Consider the following 21,197-nt stretch of genomic DNA (forward strand, 5'->3'; position numbering starts at 1 on the left):
GACGACCCCGCCGCCGCCGAAAAGCAACGGCCGACCGCAAACAACAAGGCCGCCACCGCCGCGACGATGACGACCGTCAGCAAAGTGTACGAGACGGACATCATATGACCCACGACCGACGTCTGAAACGTGTAACGGAAAATCTATCATCGCGTGTGTGACTCAAATTGGTGAGCGTCGGTTGTGCGTTGTTTTATTATTATCATCTCATCGTCGTCGTCGTCGTCGTCGTCGTCGATGTTGTTGTTGTTGTATTATAATATATATATATAATCGATGCTGTTGTGGTAAACGCCGCCACTGTCGCCACTGCCGCCACTGCATCCACCGCCGCTCAGCCCGGATTTCCGGTTACCGCCGTCTCCGTACTATACTATATATCGGCGACACTGTCTATTCCCGCCGTCTTATCAGTCTTCGCGCCGCCGCCTCTTTCTCTCGTACAATGACATATTATTTATAATAACATTCACTCTAACGATTTTAATTTTAAGTGTCGGGTGACGGTAACGAGGCGACAATATTGTAATCGTTGTACTCAAAAAGGTAACGTCGTAGTAATCGGATTACTGCAATATCACCTATATGTACTGCGAACAAATTATATTTTCGAAAGCAACGCGAAAAACAGTGACCCGCTAGTCTCGGAAACCGTTTTCTCAAGACCTAATCAGATACTAATAATTATTGTTAATATTGTTCAACGTCACGAAAACAATGAAATCTCTTTCAAAAAAAATACGCAACTCTTGTTGTAGACGTACACTTAACGCCATCTACTTTTTATTTTTGTAACGACAGTGCGGACGACGCCGGACATCGAATCATAATACTATACCTACCCGACTGTTGGGGTGCTGCTCAATCACCCCACGACCCATTCCATAATGTGGGGTGCGGAAATTAATTAAACGATACGTAGGTATGATGTTACAAGTGAGCACCCCGCACCGATGCACCCCATGAAATTATTTGGAAAACCCGTCGCCCACCTACCTATACCCCCCTATATCTATGGGTACCCGTTGAAAAACGGACGTGCCACCACCCCGACCCCAACCCGTCCGAGAGGATTGTCTCAAAATCGGAAACATTTGTAATGTGTTGACTCTTGCAGGTCACAGCTCACATGCTCAATAACCCTGTACATATTATACATTATAATATAGCTGTAATAATAATAATAATTATTAATAATTATTATTATTATTATTTATCGATACGTTGTTAATAAGTATACCAATATTAAATATTATTATCGCGAACATATTATTACGCCTATACCGTTTCAAACCCGACGAGGATCGCTCGTCATTTCGCTCGTGTTCGGACTTATCTAGATAAATAGTTACAAGTTATCTAAACGTTCATATTAGATAATTTTTTTACTAATCTAAATAAATTCATCTAGATACATTTTTTATTGATAAAAAATAAAAATCGCGAAATTGTACTAAATTTTTAAATATGTATACAGATTCTCAAACAAAGTTTATGGTTTATAAATAATGTAATTATTTTTATTTATATCATTATTATTATTATTATTATTATTATTATTATTATTATTATTATTATGTTCCTAGTGCCCAACTAAAATATACCAAAATGTATAACCATTTAAAAAATAATTGTATCTTTTTTTTTATCTAGATAAATATGAGTTAAGTGATCTTATATCTCTATCTAGATACATTTGAGTTGCATTATCTTTATCTTTATCTAGATAAAAAAAATACTTATCTAATCCGAACACTGGGTATAAGCCGCCAAGACGCGCGAAATTTCGGCATTAATTATAGTTGTTTTGAGTTGGAACATCATATTATACGTAATGCAATACAATACGCGACAGTCGTTCGTCGTACATCAGAGTGGGAAGTCGAATGACATCGAATATTATAATATTATAATAATATATCATCTACAAAAGTAGAACCCGTTTATAACGATCTTCAAGGGGGACCTATGTAGAGGATCAGATCCGAAGTCCGTCGTAGGTATCCGAACGACAAAAACACGTGCCGCACGTGAGATATGAAACCGACCAAATAACAGATTACACCTACACTGGCTACATGGCTGGAAATCGTTTTGTAATAAGCGGATTTTACTGTGCATATTATAATATTGTATTATGCGGGCGTACGCGAACCACGACAAATATAATATTATTATCATTTATTATCATTTAGGTATCTATGCTGTATCGCGATCTCTCTCTCTCTCTGCAGGACCACAAACCGGGCGAACAAGGATTTAATTTGATTTCCATATTCTTTATAATATTGATATTAGGTATATCACATCAGTATACTATATTATATAATTGTTATTATTTACCCACTCCCCTCCAAGCGTGTTCGCATACGGCTCTATACGTACCTACGTAAGTAATAAGTATACGTGCGTTTACTATAGACCTATAATTATTATAATAACACCGATCGACTCGACAAGTGAACGCGTGGGTGTTCGTTTTTATTTTACGCATTAATCTCTTTCGATCGTGCCAAAAATCGTTCCTAGATTATTAATATTATTATTATATTTTGTAGTTGTTGTTGTTGTCGTCGCTACGCGCTCGAGTCGTCAGCGTCCGTCGATCGTTTCCGGACTACAATATTCTTTTATGTTTTGAAAAATATATAACATTTCGGATACGATCGAACGACCACGTCGATGTCGCGACGTATTACTTCTATAGCCTTTTTTTTCGGCATTTAAAGTACCAGCAGCTGCCCTCGACCGAATGTGCACCAATAATAATGATAATAATGATTACTCTCGACGCAAATAACGTGCCCGGTAAAAAGAGGGAAGTTTTACCAATATTTACTATTTTCCGACCTAAATATATATTATATACGTACAACCTTCATAATATCTTGCACGCGAATTCTGTCAAAATATGCCACTTACGTAATTGCGATCAATGGCGAATAAAATGACTTCGCATAATACGGATAAAATATAGGTATATAATATATCCTGGATGGCCTTTAAATATGAGTCTGCTGATCCGCCGATTGTGGTCATTGTAAAAGATTGTTGTTCCGTTTTGGGCTTAAAATTAGTCGGGTGTATATAGGACCAAGGGCGTCAAGGTGGCCGGTGCGGGGGCACTGAAACTGCAGGTTTTTAGAATCGATTTAAAAAAAAACCGACGAAAACCAACTATTGAAATAATATTATTAGACCAAAGTGTACAACGCGTCGTAATTATTAAAAAAAAAATAAAAATATTTCCTCGGGACCAAAATATTATATGATCCTGTTAAGGCGCTGCTAGCATGCCACTTGGTCATTTTTTTGAAACGATATCATAATATCATTCATCACAAAAAATACGCGTTGTCTATCACTACATAGGTACCTATAGAACTTTCGTTAAGTTGTATTTTGAACTAATAATAATATATTGTTTAGTGTGCATCGCCGTCGAGACATCATAATCGAAAAAAACTCTATTTTTAATGCCGGCCGTTTTCACTCGCCCCACTCTCTACAACCTGTAATAACAATACACACGAATCACGAAAGTAATAATATGATAATAATTATTACTATTATATGATCATTGCACGTCATAATAATTATACCAATTTTGTACACTGAGCAAATAATATCGTTACACTGACGATTTGTATATTCAGCACACACACACACACGTTATTATAAGTCATTATATTATATTATATTATTATTATTATTACATATTTTATATTACGATAATTATTATTAATGTACCTACCTACTTGATTTGTATTCATCTCGATTTATTTATTTTATAACTATTATTATTACTGGTGTAATATATTATTATTATACATATGAATTACCTATATCTATACCTACGTGTATTTATTATTATTATTATTGTATTTGGTCGTTGTGCGATTTTTTTTTTTATGCGTTATTATATATAGACATTATTATTATTAAAAATAAATAAATAACGAAACCATACAATCACTGTTTACATGTACATTATTATAATAAGCATTACTACTAAAATATAATATTATTATATTAGTTTACTATTATTTGCGGATGCGAAGATCGGCCTGTCGGCTATTATAATATTATATGCAAATAACGAAATTGTACGCCATCGCGGGTTGTAACATACATAATATTATATATTATACAATATATACATAAACAATTATAATTATTTATTATATTTATTATTATTATTATTACTATTCTTAATAAAAATATCTACACGTTGTTTGAATTACTCTGCGTTTTATGTTATGTAAATTCAGTACCGGATCCCATGCCCCGGGTGCTATCATAGAGGGGAGCAAATTTTAAACTAGTCATTTTTATTACATTTTAATTTTTTTTTAAACAAATTAATTATTTTAAAGTCAGATTGTTATTACACAAGTATTTCTAATTAAATAGTTTTAATTCAACATAGAATCACACTGGTAACGATTAAGAAAAGACATTCGTCATATTATATCATATTGTTATACTTTCGATTTTATGATTTTAGTAATTTATATACAACCTAATTACGTGAAACATTGTTTTAATTTTTCAATCCTTAACTATAAAAGTCGAACATTTTATACATTTTTAATTTTATATTAGATGAATTTTGTAAAAATTCCTACTTTAAATGCTTATAAAAAAAAATTGTGCTTATGTATTTTTAATATTTTTCAACTGATATTGTAACAATATATTAGAGCCGGTTATGAATCATAACTTTACTACTGAACTCGTCTTAAATCCAATTGTTAAATCTAATGTAACCTGTATTTTCAATAATATTTTAAACAATATAAACACTCAGTTAGGTACACTAGTCTTTTATATAATTTTAATTGATTTAAAATTGTATCCTGATCTGAAGTTATAACTATCACTGAAGTGTACCTATAATTATCTAAGCTTAAACTAGGAAGAATATAATATTAAATATATAGGAAGTCACTCAAAATATAGGCGACCATATTTATAATTTAGTAATTTACCCTAAAAAAAAAGGTCCAAACACTACATTTGCGTGATGAGTGGTGATATTTTATTGAAAAATGATGGTAGTACGGTGTCAACACGACATGTGTGAGACATTTTAAGATCTGAAATAATAAAATTACTAACAACTATTTTTATTTAATAGACAAATACAATTTGATTTAAAAACAAAATTTTAGAATTAATCATGAAAAAGATTTTTACCATACCTAATATTTAGTAGTAATTTAAAAAGAAAAAAATTGTTTTCATATTGCAGTTTCTTTTATTTGGCGATTGACTGAAGTTAATAAAAGATTAAACACCGTGTATGTAAACTTTAGGATCTGAAATAAATACAAAAATATGCCTATTATAATGTGTAATAATTTATGTTTTCTAAAATACAGCAACCGATAAATTTAAAGTAACTGATCCAAAAAAAAATTTCTTTATAATAGATAAACAATAAATAACACTGCTTACTTTGACAAGTAGATTTGAGTTTATCTTGAAAATGGAACCAGCTTTTAATTCTAATGGTATTGTTGCTCTTTTCATCATCATTAAAATAAGATGTTTTAATGATTTGTTTCGAGAATAACATGATTGATGTTCAAAAAGTGAGTTCAATATACCATCGTGCTGAGAAGTTAAAATAAATATAAATATAAACAGGTGCATAGCAATATGAAAAGTATTGAAATTTCAGGTACAATGTATACTGCGTCATATATTATTTATATTTTATTTTATAAGCAGTGTCACTAATGGGTGGCTTCTTACCTCAAAATATTCACATGCAAATATACCCTGTCTTATTTGCTTATTATTCCAGTTAAGAATACTGAATAGGTTGTAAATTTCTTATAAAAATAAAAAATATTATATTTTAAGTTATCTTCTATCGTCTTATGTCGATAAAAAATTATAGCGATGAAATATTTTAGATTCTGAACGAAGCGATTAATGTATTGAGCTTACAATGATATGTGTAGGTAATTTTAATTTTTTATTTATGTGTCTGTCACAACCGTTTGGGGCAGTAAAACTGATTCGATTTTCTTCAACTGTATCTTGTTTGATGGGTAAGTAAATCTAGTTGGTACTTCGGGAAGTCAAAATTTAAAACTTTCATTGCTATAGTTTTAAAAAGCGCCGAGAAAAACAACATAAAAATTAAGGGAAAACGGGAATTTTTACGCAAAATCGATTTTGGTTTTTGGTGTAACTCTAAAACAAACGAACGTATATATAGGTACATACAATTTTCACTGCAGGTTGTTTATATTCGCGTTTTCTATAAACGATAAAATTTTCAAAATAATTAATTATTTGAAGTTCAAAATTTGACAAAATTACATATTAAATAACGATTATAGTTATTTCGTTGAAATTTAAAAATATTATTTGTGGGTACTTGGTACTTCTCAAGTATATTATTATATATTGGAATATTGAAATATGATAATATGCAAATAACATTAATTTAACCGTATTAATAATAACATTAATATCAATATAATTAACAAAATATAAAATAATATCCTAGACTGACAAATCGACTCCGATCAGAATCGTTTTTCATATACAATTATATATTATATCATTGAATTCATATGTTAACCCCATCCATTATAGTCATCCACTTGTTACCTACTGTAAGAAGAGTGACACCCACTTACTCGCTTTATAATTTTTTAATTTTTTGTTTACCGACTTAAATTTTCTAAAAAACATTAAAATTTTTTGAGAAAATTAGTGTATTAAGTGTATAAGTATAACAAATATTAAAAATACTTACTAAATCATACATATTGCTTCCACAAATGCAATAAATTGATATTGTTATGAGACTCGCCGTACTACTAGCTATACACAATCCCAATATAATAGGATGAATAATACCCTAAAAATACAGGTAGTACAAATTAAACGCCATATAATTAATTATTGTTATATAGTCATATTATATTAAAAATAACTTAGTATTCAAGGTGGATATAAATATATATATATATATCCACCTTGGTAGTAATATTTTTTTAAAACAAAATTCATTTTCGTTTTTTTTATATGTAGAACATTATTTATATTTTTGTCATGAGAATTGCGTGTAGAATGTTAATATTTGCACTGCATATAATATTCCACAGGATAGTATTTTTTACGAAATTCTATAAAATGTAAAATTATTGAAAATGTAAAGTTGTTAACCACAAAGTAAATAATATTTTATACTACCTATTAATACAATATATTATTACTACCACACACCTGAATGCATTGAATCATGATATAACCAGTTAAGCCGATATATAATCCACAAAATTCTATTGTCATTATTAACGGTTTTTCATAAACTGTCTCCATTTCTTTAAAAAACCTAAAAATACAGTAGGTAAGTAAATAAATTTATAATATTAATTTTAGATATTAAAAGCTTTTTTTGATTTAGTCTTTTACTAATTTCTGGTTTAGTATAGCTGGATGCTGGAATGTGGACAATAATTTGTATATAATTTTGGTTATAGGTTTTATAATAGATTTATTTATTAGTTGTTACTAAATGTGTGTAAAAAAAATATGCTGATACACTCATTTTTTTTTTTATTATTGTATCAAGGTTTCGACGACTGAGGTCATGAGCCTGTAAGGTTGGTACGATAAGGTTGGCAAGGTTTTTGCGCACTACGAACACGGGTGGTCACCCATCCGGGAACCAGTGGCATCGGCCGCTACTTACTCTCAGTCCCGTTGCGTGACTGATAGCAGCCCCAACGCGCCACGCCAAGCCACACATTAGATTATTATAGGTGGCTAAATTGGAATAAATAGGAAAGTTTAATGCTTGTAAAATATTATTTTTTCGGCCCACAGAATATTTAAGTTAAATGTCACCAAAATGTACTATCATAAACCATGGGTACAGCATCGAGTACAACTCACTTCAACGACTCCTGATGGTATTCGATGGCGATCTTCAATTTCTGTTCGTCCTCGTTTGCCACCGCTTCTTGGACCTGTTGGTCGAGTATCTGAAAATGTCTCTTCACGACGCCCGTGAAATACATGAACGTGACATTCATGAAACAGCATTCCAAGTGTGTCAGGTACACGGGAAAAGCGTATACGATATATTTGCACACGTAAGCAGTCGGGTTTGTCGTTTTTATCGGCAACACGTCCGCGAAAGGGAACGCGAATGGGTCGCCCACCTGCGCCGAATCGGACGAAATCGTGTACAACATGGGAACTGTAACGTGCACGGTGGACATGATGCAGTAATATGCGATGACCATGGCGATTGTCCGTCTATAGTTTTTCGGTATCCCCTGCTCAATCAGCAGCGAACGGTCGTACATGTCGCGACACTGCGACTGATGGTACAACCTGACGACGATTAGACCGAACACGTGGATCTCGACGAACAACCACAAGAAGCCGTAAACGCGATTGGACAGCTGGTCTTCCTCCGAGTAGACGATCGACAGGAACGCAGAGATGGCGAAGAACAGAGTTACGACTAAATCGCAGTAGGTAAAAAATTCCACACACGTCATTATTGTGGCATAACGACGGACGTCACTCCGGCCGGTCTTTTGGAAAAAATTGTCGACCGCGTGCGCCATGACTCGTCTCCGTCGGCACACTGAATGTGGTAATATTTCACGTTCTAATATTATATTTTATTTGACACCGACGTGGTGTTAAAAAAATTAATTTCGGTATATGCAAAAACACAAAGGTACGATGATATTACTGTTGTATAATTATATGGGGTACCTACTATACCTATGCATTAGTAAGATGGGTAGGTGTTAACACGCACTAACCTATATATTATTTAAAATTATTTTTTTATTTTTAGATTATATTATTGACCTCCGCAATAGAAGGAATTATAGTTTTCGCAGAGTCGCACATATAGACATTTTTCTAAGAGATGTCCACATTTTTTCATCGTGTAAAAAGTATAATAAAAAATTATGAGTCATTAAAAACAACACGTTCCGTCGATCAATGGGGGAGGTCCAGACCCAATTACCTCCTCATGGGTACCCCTTTTATAAGCATTAAAAGTTCGAATTTTGACAGAAATTATCAAATTTAAAATTTAAAAATAATATTGTAGTTAAATATGTATTGTATATAAAATGTTCAACTTAATAGCTAAGGATTAAAAATGTAACACAAGGGTTCAGTTCCACATAAGTAGGTTATTCTGTAACGAAAAAATATAAAAATGCAGTTTTTTTTATAGTTGTTTTATGTTCAAATTTGGACGAAATTACATATCTACTAAATATCCAATAATAATGATTTTAGTTATTTTTTTTTAATTGTATAAAGGCGGGTACACAACTACCCGTGTCGTGTCGTGTCGTGTGAATTGTGAATTCAATTCGTTCTTCGGGGACGTTCCGAATCAGGACGATACCAACTTAGTATCTAATCAAAATATAATGGATACCATAGGTATTAGATATATAAGATAACAGTAAACAAATCTACCAAGGCGTGAAGATTGTGACCAGCACGATCAAGAGTTGAATTAATTCAACTTCGCGGTAATCGTGGTATCGTGTTGGTCGACACGATCATATTTTATCATCACATTTTGGTGAACCAATCAGAAAAAAGGATTTTGCACGACACGACACGACACGGGCAGTTGGAACCCGCCTTAATATTAATTCAACTTACCGGCTACCGTTTTAATAATAACCAATAAGTAATAAGTTATTATTTTTATTATTAATAACAATGTAAGTATAATATAAAATATCCTAGACCAACAAACCGTCTCCGCTCAGAATCGTTTTCCTAACCTAACCTACGGTGATATTATATCATTGAATTCAAATTAAATACCATCCATTACAGTGAACACTTGTAATCTACTCTATTCAGCAGAGCTACATCTACTTGCCCGCTTTTTTTATTTAAATATTTATTAGCCAAGACATTTTTTTACATTAACTTGCTAGTTATGCTACTATTGTAATTGCCTACTACTACTTATTAGTTATTACTAATATTTATGCTTTTCGTTTAAACGAGTTTCTTTCAATAGAATTATAATATGCTTATTTTCACATAAAACTCCTTAATAGTTAAATCAAAATTAATTCTACACACCATTATGCCTCGTTCAGTATGTTCATTCATCCTTCCCCTAACTTGATAAGATTATCATATAATGATCCAGCAATATTATTCTATATGTTATCGCTAAATAATATATAGTATTAAAGTGAGGCACGGAGTGGTCGAGTGGACTAAGGCGTCGGTTGCGATGCGCACCGTCGCCGGTTCGAACCTCGGCCGCGGGCGGCGCGTCTTTTCTTCGGGCCCACCTACGGGTATGGCAGATACCTACGGGCGCCCACTTGAAAATTCTGCCAAACTAAAACACACGTGTTTACAAAACCTACACAATACCATCCTCCAGAGTTAAAAACCACCGCAATGGTCTAATAGTTGCCGTGGGTTAATTAATTAATGAAAAAAAAGTATTACAGTTATTTTCTCTCTGCAGCATCTATTAATTAGGACAAACTTAGACCAGCTGGGACAGCAGGACATGTCGTTAAAACCGGGACGAATGGCAACCAGCCTATCCATTATCCGTTATAGCCATTAGGTTATATAATATTACATAAAAATGAAGTAACAATAAAATTAAAATTTTTCTAATAAATTATAATACATTTTTATTTAGATTAATGTGTTTATTACATTAATAACAATGATATTATTCCCTGATGAAGTTGTAATAAATTACATTTAGCGTACCAACTTATAGTTATTATTCACATTGTAATATTTTTATACTTATTTAATCAAAAAACATATTTTACACTTGTCTATGATGTCTGTTTACATAATTTTTTTAAAATAGATATAACTTAGATCTAAAGAATCTAGTTATAAACTTATAGTTAAAATTTTTTCTAAATCATTTCACAATGTGATATGATTCTGATTACGCTATAACCGGTAGGTATCATTTTAATTTACATTCGTATAGGTTTTTATTCATCAAAAATATTATTGTTAAGGTATGATTTAATTATAACTGCTATTTGTATTTTAATTGCTACCCACTTAATATAGCTGGCCACAATATAAACTAGGGAAACTATACAAGACTATTATTTAGATATTGTAGGACTGTTATAATAATAATTTGAAATCCGTCATTACATGTTTTTCACTCGTTCGTGACAGTCGTAGACATATCATTCCGTTAACAAAACTGTTTGCCATTTCTGTTTGCCGTTCAAACTTCGTATAGGTACACGGCAGAGATGGAAGCCAATGCGGGATCTTCAAGATGCACTGCACAATCGTCTGAATATGCCGATGAGGGACGCTGCTTGATCGACGCTTTGGACTTGGCCGGTTACCGCAAGAGCACTACTGTCGGGTGTCCGTTACGGCGCGGACTTACAGAGTTTTTCCGGTCGACGCCAGAACTCACCAGTGACTCACCCGTGAACAAACCGGTAGTAAAGATGGACCCAGTGCCACCTGTTCTTACGACTGCGGATCCAAACAACCGAACGGATGCGCCAAAATGCCTGAAGCAACATCTTTTCGTGATCAACGCTTTGGACTTGGCTGTGGATCGCAGGATCGCTACAACTGTCGGGTGTCCGTTACGGCGCGGACTTACAGAGTGTTTCCGGTCGACGCCAGAACTCACCAGTGACTCACCCGTGAACAAACCGGTAGTAAAGATGGACCCAGTGCCACCTGTTCTTACGACTGCGGATCCAAACAACCGAACGGATGCGCTAAAATGCCTGAAGCAACATCTTTTCGTGATCAACGCTTTGGACTTGGCTGTGGATCGCAGGATCGCTACAACTGTCGGGCCACAGTTACGGCCGCTGCGAGAAAATGCAGCCATTTTCCGCTCTTCCGCAGAGCTGAGCATTCACTCGCCCGTGTACGGACTAGTGAAGTCTGTTCCACCGGTGGCAACTGAAATTCAGCCAAATCCTGTACGTTCCGATCGTCGCAGATCACTATGGAAGAGGTCGAAGAGATTCATGTGGAAATCCATGGTCAACGCTGGACGCAGAATATGCTTCTGCCAGACTTTTGTTGACCTGGAATGATATCCGCAAAGTTCGACCTCATCCCCTGCCACCGTGATCATGCCTATGTTACCAGTTACCACCGTTCGCCGCCGCCGCCTCTTGAACCCGCGACGCCGGTTGTGATTGTCGGACAATTCGTCCGTTTTTGTTCAAGTTCGTTCAATGTACAAATTTGACGTTTTTCGTCCCCGTTTGTTTGCGGAAGTTAGTTCGCCGTCATCGCCGTATACAAATAACGTTATTTGTCCGGCGTCGTATAGTTTTATGCCAACGTCCACCACTCACCTCAAGCCATACATTTTGTGTCATTATTGTTTTGTATGTGTTAAGTTTTTGATTCCACCAATACCATTTATTTGTTATTAACATATTATTATGTGCCATGTTTATACCTTATTTAAATTGTACTGATTATATCTATATAATATATTATACTGTGTTAACCTACTCCTGTCGACCTTCTTCAACATTTCGCACATCACAAGTCGTTGACGCTAACCGAAAATTATATAAAAGTAGGAGCGGTGTGCACAACATATGTCGTCAACAAATACGAGTTGAAATTTTTGTGGAACAAGTAGAAAAATGCCTGCAGGATACACACACACACACGTTGTGCGTTCACATAATCGTGTCATAATTATGGCTAGGATTTATATGCAATATAAAAATAATGAAATATGCATTTTTTTTATTAAAAGTATGCAAAAATATGCTAAAAAATACCACATAAATATTACTAAATAAACACATTTTCTACACATATAACACACTATAATTATTATGCATTATGTTAAAAATATACAAAAAAAAAAAATGGTTCTATTTAAACTAGAATAAATCAAATAGTGGACAAATCTGACAACCAATCAATTTAGACTCAAGGAAAAACATGCAAGCCCTAGTCATAATTGAAAAAAAACAGTTCACCAATCGTTAATAAACGTTTATAGTTTATACGTTAATATGGACGCCCCCGCTATATCTTTTTTATTAATTTAATTTTATACTAATAGTTTTAAAACATAAAATAAATCCATGTAATATGCCTATAATAAATGTATAGCATATGGTATTCTGATACTTTTTTATTTTATAAAAATATTCATTGGTAATCCTTACATCAAAATATCGGGCCTACCCAGAAAAAAGTGTCTAGCCACGCCACTGCAATATTGGTGTACTGAGTGTGATTATTTTTAAGTTTCAAATGTATTCTATGTGGTGTTTATAAATTAATTATATTGATATGCAAAGACATATTATATTATTATACTAGGTACAATATTTGATATTATATAATAATTAATAGACTATAGGCTAGTCCAAATGTTCGCCTTTCATTAATAATGTAAAACTGACAACCATTATACCTATGAATTAATTATATAATATGTTGGTACTATAACATGCACTAACCTATATATTATTTAATTTGCAACTTTTTTTTAGATTTTTTTTACCTCCAATGGAAAGGAATTAGTCTTCGTAAATTATTATTTCTTTACTTAAAATTTTTACTGAAATTTTAAAATGTGGTCACGTGAAACGCTACCTATATCAACATAGAATAGTAGATTATCCTCGGACTTTGGTTAAAACTTATATGGTGTTCGTGTTGAATCCTATACAATTTAAGCCTTTGAAAGAAACAAAGTATAATTAAAATAATAAAAAATAAAACTCATATTGTAAAATCAATACGTCCATCGCTTCGCATTGCCACAAAACCATTTTTTCATTGAATATACCAAATACTCATAATTATTTTTTTCACGTCATACCACTCATCTCTAGTGGCTATAGTACACAGATTCAATTTTTGTTTAAATGATTTACACGTCGAGTGTCGACACACAACGCGAGTCGTGGACCATCATGAAGTGGTTATTAACACATTTCGTTAAAATTGTTCTCTGGAATAAGTAATAACTATTAACTACCAATACGTGATTTAAAATTGTATCCTGATGTAATATATTTTATCACTGCAGTGTACCTATAATTATTTATTCAAGTAAAAACTAGGAAGAATATAATATTAAATACATAGGAAGTCACTCAATACATGGGTTACCACATTAATGATTTGAGCTAGAAAAAAGGTTCAAACACTGCATTTCCGTGATGAGTGGTGATATTTTATTTAAAGATGCCGGTAGTACGGTGTTAAACACGGTATATGTGAGTTATTTTAAGATCTGAAATAAATAAAATTACTAACAACAATATTTTACTTAACAGACGAATACAATTTGATTTAAAAATAATATTTTAGAATTAAAAATAAAAAAAATTTTTTTCTCATCTAATATTCACTAATCGTTCATAAAGATAAAATTTGTTTTTGTTTTGCAGTTTCTTTAAATTGGCGATTGACTGAAGTTTATAAAACATTCAACAGCGTATATGTCAATTTTAGAATCTGAAATGAATACAAATGGTTATTATGGCCTTTGGCTAATATAATTTATAATAATTTATGTTTTCTAAAAAACAGCAACTGAGAAACTTTAAGTAAAATCCAAAAACATTTTGTAACTACATATATTTATAACATTTATATTAGATAAACAAAAATTAGTCACAATTTACTGCGGCCTATGACAATGTTTATGCTTTTATTAATTCTTTGACCTACACATTTAGTTATAGTTTTATTAACTGCTACTAATTATTGCTTTTTAATGTACCAAAATAAGAACGTTACCAAAATCATTTATCTGTCATTATCTTTGTAATTGCAGAATTATATAACCCACAAACTATATTATATAAAAAAATATATTGAAATGATTTGATCTCATCAAAATATTGCTACAATCGAAAAAGTGCTTCGACCGATGCAAAGTAAACTTGCATACCAATACAAAAATCTTTACATATTTTAAATCGAACAACTAGAAGTACCTTAATTGTTGTCAGGCGTTTAGGCCGTTGTTTCTATGTTCCACGTGTGTTAGACAAAGACAGACAATCGCGGCAATATATAATATATTTTTGTTAGTTATTTTTTGCTTGGATTCAACAGTTTTCAAGGTTCAATTTTTAAATATTTTAGTATGTCTTGGTTAATTTATTATTTTTATTAATATTATAGTTATTGTACTGCAGGTGGACATAAAACTGTATATCAGTATAACTGAGATATATGAGTATTGCACTTAAGTAGCAAGTATATCTTTGTTTAGTCATATATCTACTACCTACCTATGTCGCAATCCCTAAAATCGGATTTATGATATTTTTAAAGTAATTAAATATAATATTTGAATGTGTTATGTGTAATAACGAACCATCAATTTATTTTTATTTTTTTATCATACAACTGTAGAACTTTGTAAATTTGTAATTTCTTGAATGTTTGTAGTAATTATTGGCACCTATTTAAATGTTTAACGTATTTACAATATTTTATTGAAACAAAATAAAATATTTAAATATTTTATAAATAACCTACATATTTAAAATGTTCGCCCAAAATTTGTTTTATTTGCCCTTTAAATTATGTAGCATCCCGCACACTTTTTACCAGTCCGCGCCAGGCAATCAGCCATTATAATATGAAAAAAGTATCGTAAAACGTAATGTATATAGGTACTAAATACTTACGTTCATGGAAATATTTGTTTTAAATAATTTTAAGTTATCTTCTATTGTTTAATGTCGATAAAAAATTATAACGATGTAACGATTGTCTATAAACATTACGTTTAAAAATGTATGGTTATTGACTTAGATTTTAAAAAAAAAATATTCAAAAAACATTTGGAGATTTTGAAAAATGAGTGTTTACCAGGTGAAATACTGAAATACAATGCAATAAATAATACAATAAAACACATAGCCACATTACATGCATCAAGTATAACACATACTATAAATACTTACTAAATCATACATATTGCTTGCACAAATGCAATAAATTGAAATTGTGATGAAAGTCGACATACCACTAACTATACAGAATCCCAATATTATTGAATCAACAAAACTCTAAAAATAATATAGGTATAATTATAACTTAATTCATATTATAATTAATTGTTGTTATATGGTCGTATATTATTAAAAATAATTTTATATTTTATTCTTTTAAAACTAAATTCTTTTTTTTTTATATAGAATAATATTTTTACCCACAAATAATAATTTTAAATTACAAAAAATAACTAAAATCATTATTCTTGGTTTTAATATGTAATTTCATCTAAATTTGAAGTTAAAATGTCTGTAAAAAAAATAATTGTGTTTATATATTTTTTAGAATTTTTGGTTACATTTTGAATTCTTGTCTTAAATTTTCAATCATTAACCATAAAAATTGAACATTGTATCATTTTTTGACTATGATAAATTTTAAAATGTGAGATATTTTGATAAATGTTGTTAAAGTTTTAAATTTATATACTTATTAAAAAAAAAAAATCATGCCTATCAGATATCATTAATAATTATTAACTGGTAACTGCTATTATAACAACTCATAAGGAACTAAACATTTTAAGGTGCATAAACTAATTGCCAATATGGACATTCAGTGAAAATGTCATCTATATTCGCTTATTTTTTTTAGAGTTCCAGCAAAAAAACACAATATAAATTGTTCGTTTATTCTTATAATTTAGAACAATATATATTGTGTTAATATTTAAATTTATATTATATGAATTGAGTAGAAAAATAATATTTTTAATGTATATTCTACACTGTAGAATATAATTATATGACATTAAATATTGTACCTTTATGCATGTCGATATTGGTATATAAAAACCGCTAAATAAGAAAGTAATAAACAATCACACTCAGTATGCTAATGATGACACAACATGACAGACATTGTTGAGATATTTTTACAAAGGTTGGGAAGCAGTGACGACGGTGCAGGTCATGGCACGATGTGCGTGGTATTTTTTACCTACTGCGAGTTTGCCGTAACTCTGTTCCTCGCCATTTCGACGTGCCTGTCGTTGGTCTACTCGAAGGAAGATCTATCCATCCTTTTTTACGACTTCCTGCTCTTCATCGTCGAAACCGTCGTTTGTTCTTTAATAGTCGTTAGGATCTAGCATCAGTCACAACATCGCGATATGTACCAGCGTTCACAGAAAGTGGGAATACTGGAAAACTATGGACGGAAAATCTTGAAGGTGATCAAATACCACCTCGTCATGGCGAACGTGCTCTCGGCGATTCCTGTGTTGTACACGATTTCGTTGGATTGGGTGCGGATGGGCGATCCGTGTACCTGTAGAATCTACAGGATATAGTTTTTTACTAAATTCTATAAAATATAATATGTTTGAAATAGTTTAGTTGTTATAACCACATAATTAAAAAATATTTTTCAACTATTAATACAATTAATCAAATACATTATTATTACCACACACCTGTATGACTTGAATCATTGTACAGCCAGATAAGCCAGCATATAATGTATAAATTCTTATTGCAATTAATAATGATTTTTCATATAATGTTTTCATATCTTTAAAAAACCTAAAAATAAAGTAAGTAGGTTTATTGTATTAATATTGTACCTAAGTAAAAAAAGTTTTTTTGATTTGGTCTCTTATTAATTTATGTTTTAGTGGATGTCGTCAATGATATTTTATATTTAAATAATATCTATACAATTTTGGTTATAGGTGTTGTTATAGATTAATTCATAAATCATTGCGGTGGCGTAGTTACTAATTAGTAATTGGTTCTAAAGCTGATATATAAGTTTCTATAATCGTAATATTGGGGGCTATACCTACACATCTCCATTGTCAGTTAAATTGCATAGATCATGATATTATATATATTAAAATATATTAATTTATTATTATAAATTAATGAGGTAAATGGTTTAATAAAGTTGTATAAACAATTAATTAAATTAAATAGAGGTATTGTTCATAATATTATAAAGTTCATCTTTCATTTTCTTTTTTTTGATAAAATGTTTAGTAGGTATATGTCTTTGGGATTCAATTTTATTCAAGATTATTAGGTGGAGTAAACGGGAAACTTTAATTAATTTTAAATATTTGTTTTGTCCGACAGAATGTTTAAGTTAAATGTCACCAAATACACATATATAAACTATAAGTACCTACAGTGCATTGAACACGACTCACTTCAACGCCTGTTGATGGTGTTTGATCGCGATATTTAATTTCTCTTCGTCCTGGGTTGCCATCGCTTCTTTGGCCTGTTCTTCGAATATCTGAAAATGTCCCTTCACGACGCCTGTGGAATACATAAACGTCGCGTTCAAGAAACAGATTTCCAAGTGTACAAAATACGTGTGCAAAGCGTATAAGATATATTTGCAAACGTAGACAGTCACGTTTGCCGTTTTTATGGGCATAACGTCCGCGAAAGGGAACGTGAACGGATCGCCCATCCGCACCCAATCCAACGAAATCGTGTACAACACGGGAATCGCCGAGAGCACGTTCGCCATGACGAGGTGGTATTTGATCACCTTCACGATTTTCCGTCCATAGTTTTCCGGTATTCCCACTTTCTGTGAACGCTGGTACATATCGCGATGTTGTGACTGATGGTAGATCCTAACGACTATTAAAGAACAAACGACGGTTTCGACGATGAATAGCAGGAAGTCGTAAAAAAGGATGGATAGATCTTCCTTCGAGTAGACCAACGACAGGCACGTCGAAATGGCGAGGAACAGAGTTACGGCAAACTCGCAGCAGGTAAATATACCACACGCATCGTGCCATGACTTGCACCGTCGTCACTGAGTCCTAACCTTTGTGAAAATATTTCAACAATGTCCGCCATGTCGTGTCGTCATTAGCATACTGAGTGTGATTGTTTATTACTTTCTTATTTAGTGGTTTTTTATACCAATATCGACATGCATAAAGGTAAAATATTTAATGTCATATATTTATAGGCTAATCCTATATTATAGGTTCGCCTCTTATTAATAATGTAAAACTAACTTACTATACCTATGTACTATACCAATGAATTTATTATATTGGTAGGTAATAAAACCTATGTAATATTTAACTTGGTCATTAGGAACGCTAGGTTTAATATTTTATCAAGGGGTATGAACAGCATTGAAAAATTCTATGAAAATGTATTTTTGTATTCCCAATAATATACGGTTTATTGAGCGGTTCGACAGTAATATATGTACCCATTATCAATATTTTAGAAGAGAAGTTAATCTATGTCTGTATGAAAATTAATTTTCGTTATTTTAATTACTAAACTCAATAGTTCAAATTGAAAAAGTATAATATCACATGTTTTAGAGTTAAATATTGGACATTGAAAATAAAATATCGAAAATCGACTCCTATTATATACAAACCTAGACAAACTTCTTCTCTTAAATTTGTATAATAGGTGTTCATACTGTAATGTCAATCAGTGGGCTATATTATTGGGAAATATACGAAACATAGTTTCAGTGTTTCACTAAAATTCACATTTGTAATAAATTTGTGTGTAAAACGCTGCGTTATTGCCATGTGCGACGTGCGTGTACGTACGGGTGCGCTCCGCTATTTATTTTATACACGGTCACTCACACTAATGATCACTTACTACGCCCAAATTTACACGACCCGCATACAAACCAATAGAAAATTGCCTATATTGAACTCCTTAGAAACAGTCGGCATGCAAGGCAGGGGCGTCATTTGTAGGGGTGCAGGGTGTACATTTGCACCAACTTTTTGTTTTAAAATGCCTTCTTTGGCATGCCAACAATAAATATGAGCGCTGATATACCTAAGTTTTTTATATTATATATATTTTATATTTTTCCAATATTAAAAAAAAAAAATGTATTGTACTTAGAGATGGGAGCTTGATAAATTTATCTGGTAAATTTTATCGATCATTTTTTTACCCGGTAAATATTTTTTACCGTTTTAAAATTCGAGTGACCACTCATTTCAATTGTTTTCATATTCACAACAACGCTAACCATATTTCCACAATGTATTATATAAATATAACTAGTTATATAGTATATACCTACTTATATATATATATATATATATCATGCACATGAGACCTTCCAGCAAATAAATATTACCAAGACAGTTTTTAACACCATCATCTCTGATTTACTTTAAATAATATTTTTAGTCCAATAAAACTAATATAAGTTGGAGGTGCTAAACTGCTAAGTACCCCCTGGCACCTCTGTTTTTACAACAAGGCATACTTATAAATTATAATATATATAAATATAATACTTATAGTAAGGAGTGGACGAGTGCCGAGTGGTATATTGGTTAAATGGTTAGCTTGGTTATAAAAATGTTATTGAGTTCGTATTAAACTTACTAATTAAAAATATCATACAGAAATACACTATTTAAAAATGTACGTAAATGTACGTAAAATTCTCATCTCTAATTGTACTAATGTTTAATTTCCAAGAATTTTTGATGTGATTTTGTCGTCCCACAATATTGTAATTGATAAATTATTACAAAAACATTGTGAAGAAGGATACCAATAAAGTAAATTTCTAGTTTTATTAAGCTAGCAATATTACATATTTTAAGTAGGTATGCAGGGAGAAAAAATGTGTAGGTTAGGTTCGGTTAGATATTTTATTATAAAGGTGATTTATACTCATACATTTATTTACCAAGTGTAGATACCACTGTACACTGGTATCTGGTATCCACAATATAAAATAAATACATTAAAAGTACCTACACACAGTGGCGGGCTGAACTTCAATTTTAAATGACGCATTTTCATAATTATGTACTTACCACCACCACCATCCTATTTTTACTTATAACAAAGTTATGATGTTAATAAAATATGATCAGAAGAGCCAAGAGGTCAACTTTAGCATGTAATTCTGCGCCACAGTCACGGGGTGGCACCACCCCCTTTGAAAAGTTGACGCAACTGCGTCAAAATTTACCACTTCGGCTCGCCACTGCCTACACATAGTTCGTCAAAAATAGTAACAATATTGTGGTATTTTTATACTCATATAAGTGACATATTAAATAAATTGTGCAAATATTCTACAGTTTTTGTCCCCACTTGACCCCCCCCCCCCCAAAAAAAAAAAAAAAAAAGTTTTCTATGTGTCCTGGTAAT

The 21,197-nt window shown here is 31.8% G+C and overlaps 1 protein-coding gene and 1 pseudogene across 1 annotated transcript; both read right to left on the minus strand.

The window, feature by feature from the left end:
- Positions 1-4,822: 4,822 nt before the first annotated feature.
- LOC115034265 lies at positions 4,823-8,742 on the minus strand. Its single transcript, XM_029490540.1, has 5 exons — positions 7,924-8,742; positions 7,252-7,360; positions 6,779-6,883; positions 5,461-5,619; positions 4,823-5,321 (listed from the first exon to the last, which is right to left on the minus strand). The coding sequence occupies exons 1-5, from the start codon at positions 8,604-8,606 to the stop codon at positions 5,244-5,246; spliced, it is 1,134 nt and encodes a 377-aa protein (XP_029346400.1). The 5' UTR covers positions 8,607-8,742; the 3' UTR covers positions 4,823-5,243.
- Positions 8,743-18,060: 9,318 nt separating this feature from the next.
- Positions 18,061-18,887, minus strand: LOC115034210 (annotated as a pseudogene).
- Between the last annotated feature and the right edge of the window lie 2,310 nt (positions 18,888-21,197).

The sequence above is a fragment of the Acyrthosiphon pisum genome, chromosome A2, assembly GCF_005508785.2.
Source record: "Acyrthosiphon pisum isolate AL4f chromosome A2, pea_aphid_22Mar2018_4r6ur, whole genome shotgun sequence".
Classification (NCBI taxonomy): domain Eukaryota; kingdom Metazoa; phylum Arthropoda; class Insecta; order Hemiptera; family Aphididae; genus Acyrthosiphon; species Acyrthosiphon pisum.

Bases quoted from the DNA above. Each gene is read 5' to 3' on its own strand.
- LOC115034265 (XM_029490540.1), bottom strand. From the start codon at position 8,606: ATGGCGCACGCGGTCGACAATTTTTTCCAAAAGACCGGCCGGAGTGAC. The intron at 6,884-7,251 runs GTGTGTGGTAGT...CTGTATTTTTAG, and splicing joins TCATGATTCAATGCATTCAG to GGTATTATTCATCCTATTAT. The intron at 5,322-5,460 runs GTAAGCAGTGTT...TATTTATTTCAG, and splicing joins ACTCAAATCTACTTGTCAAA to ATCCTAAAGTTTACATACAC.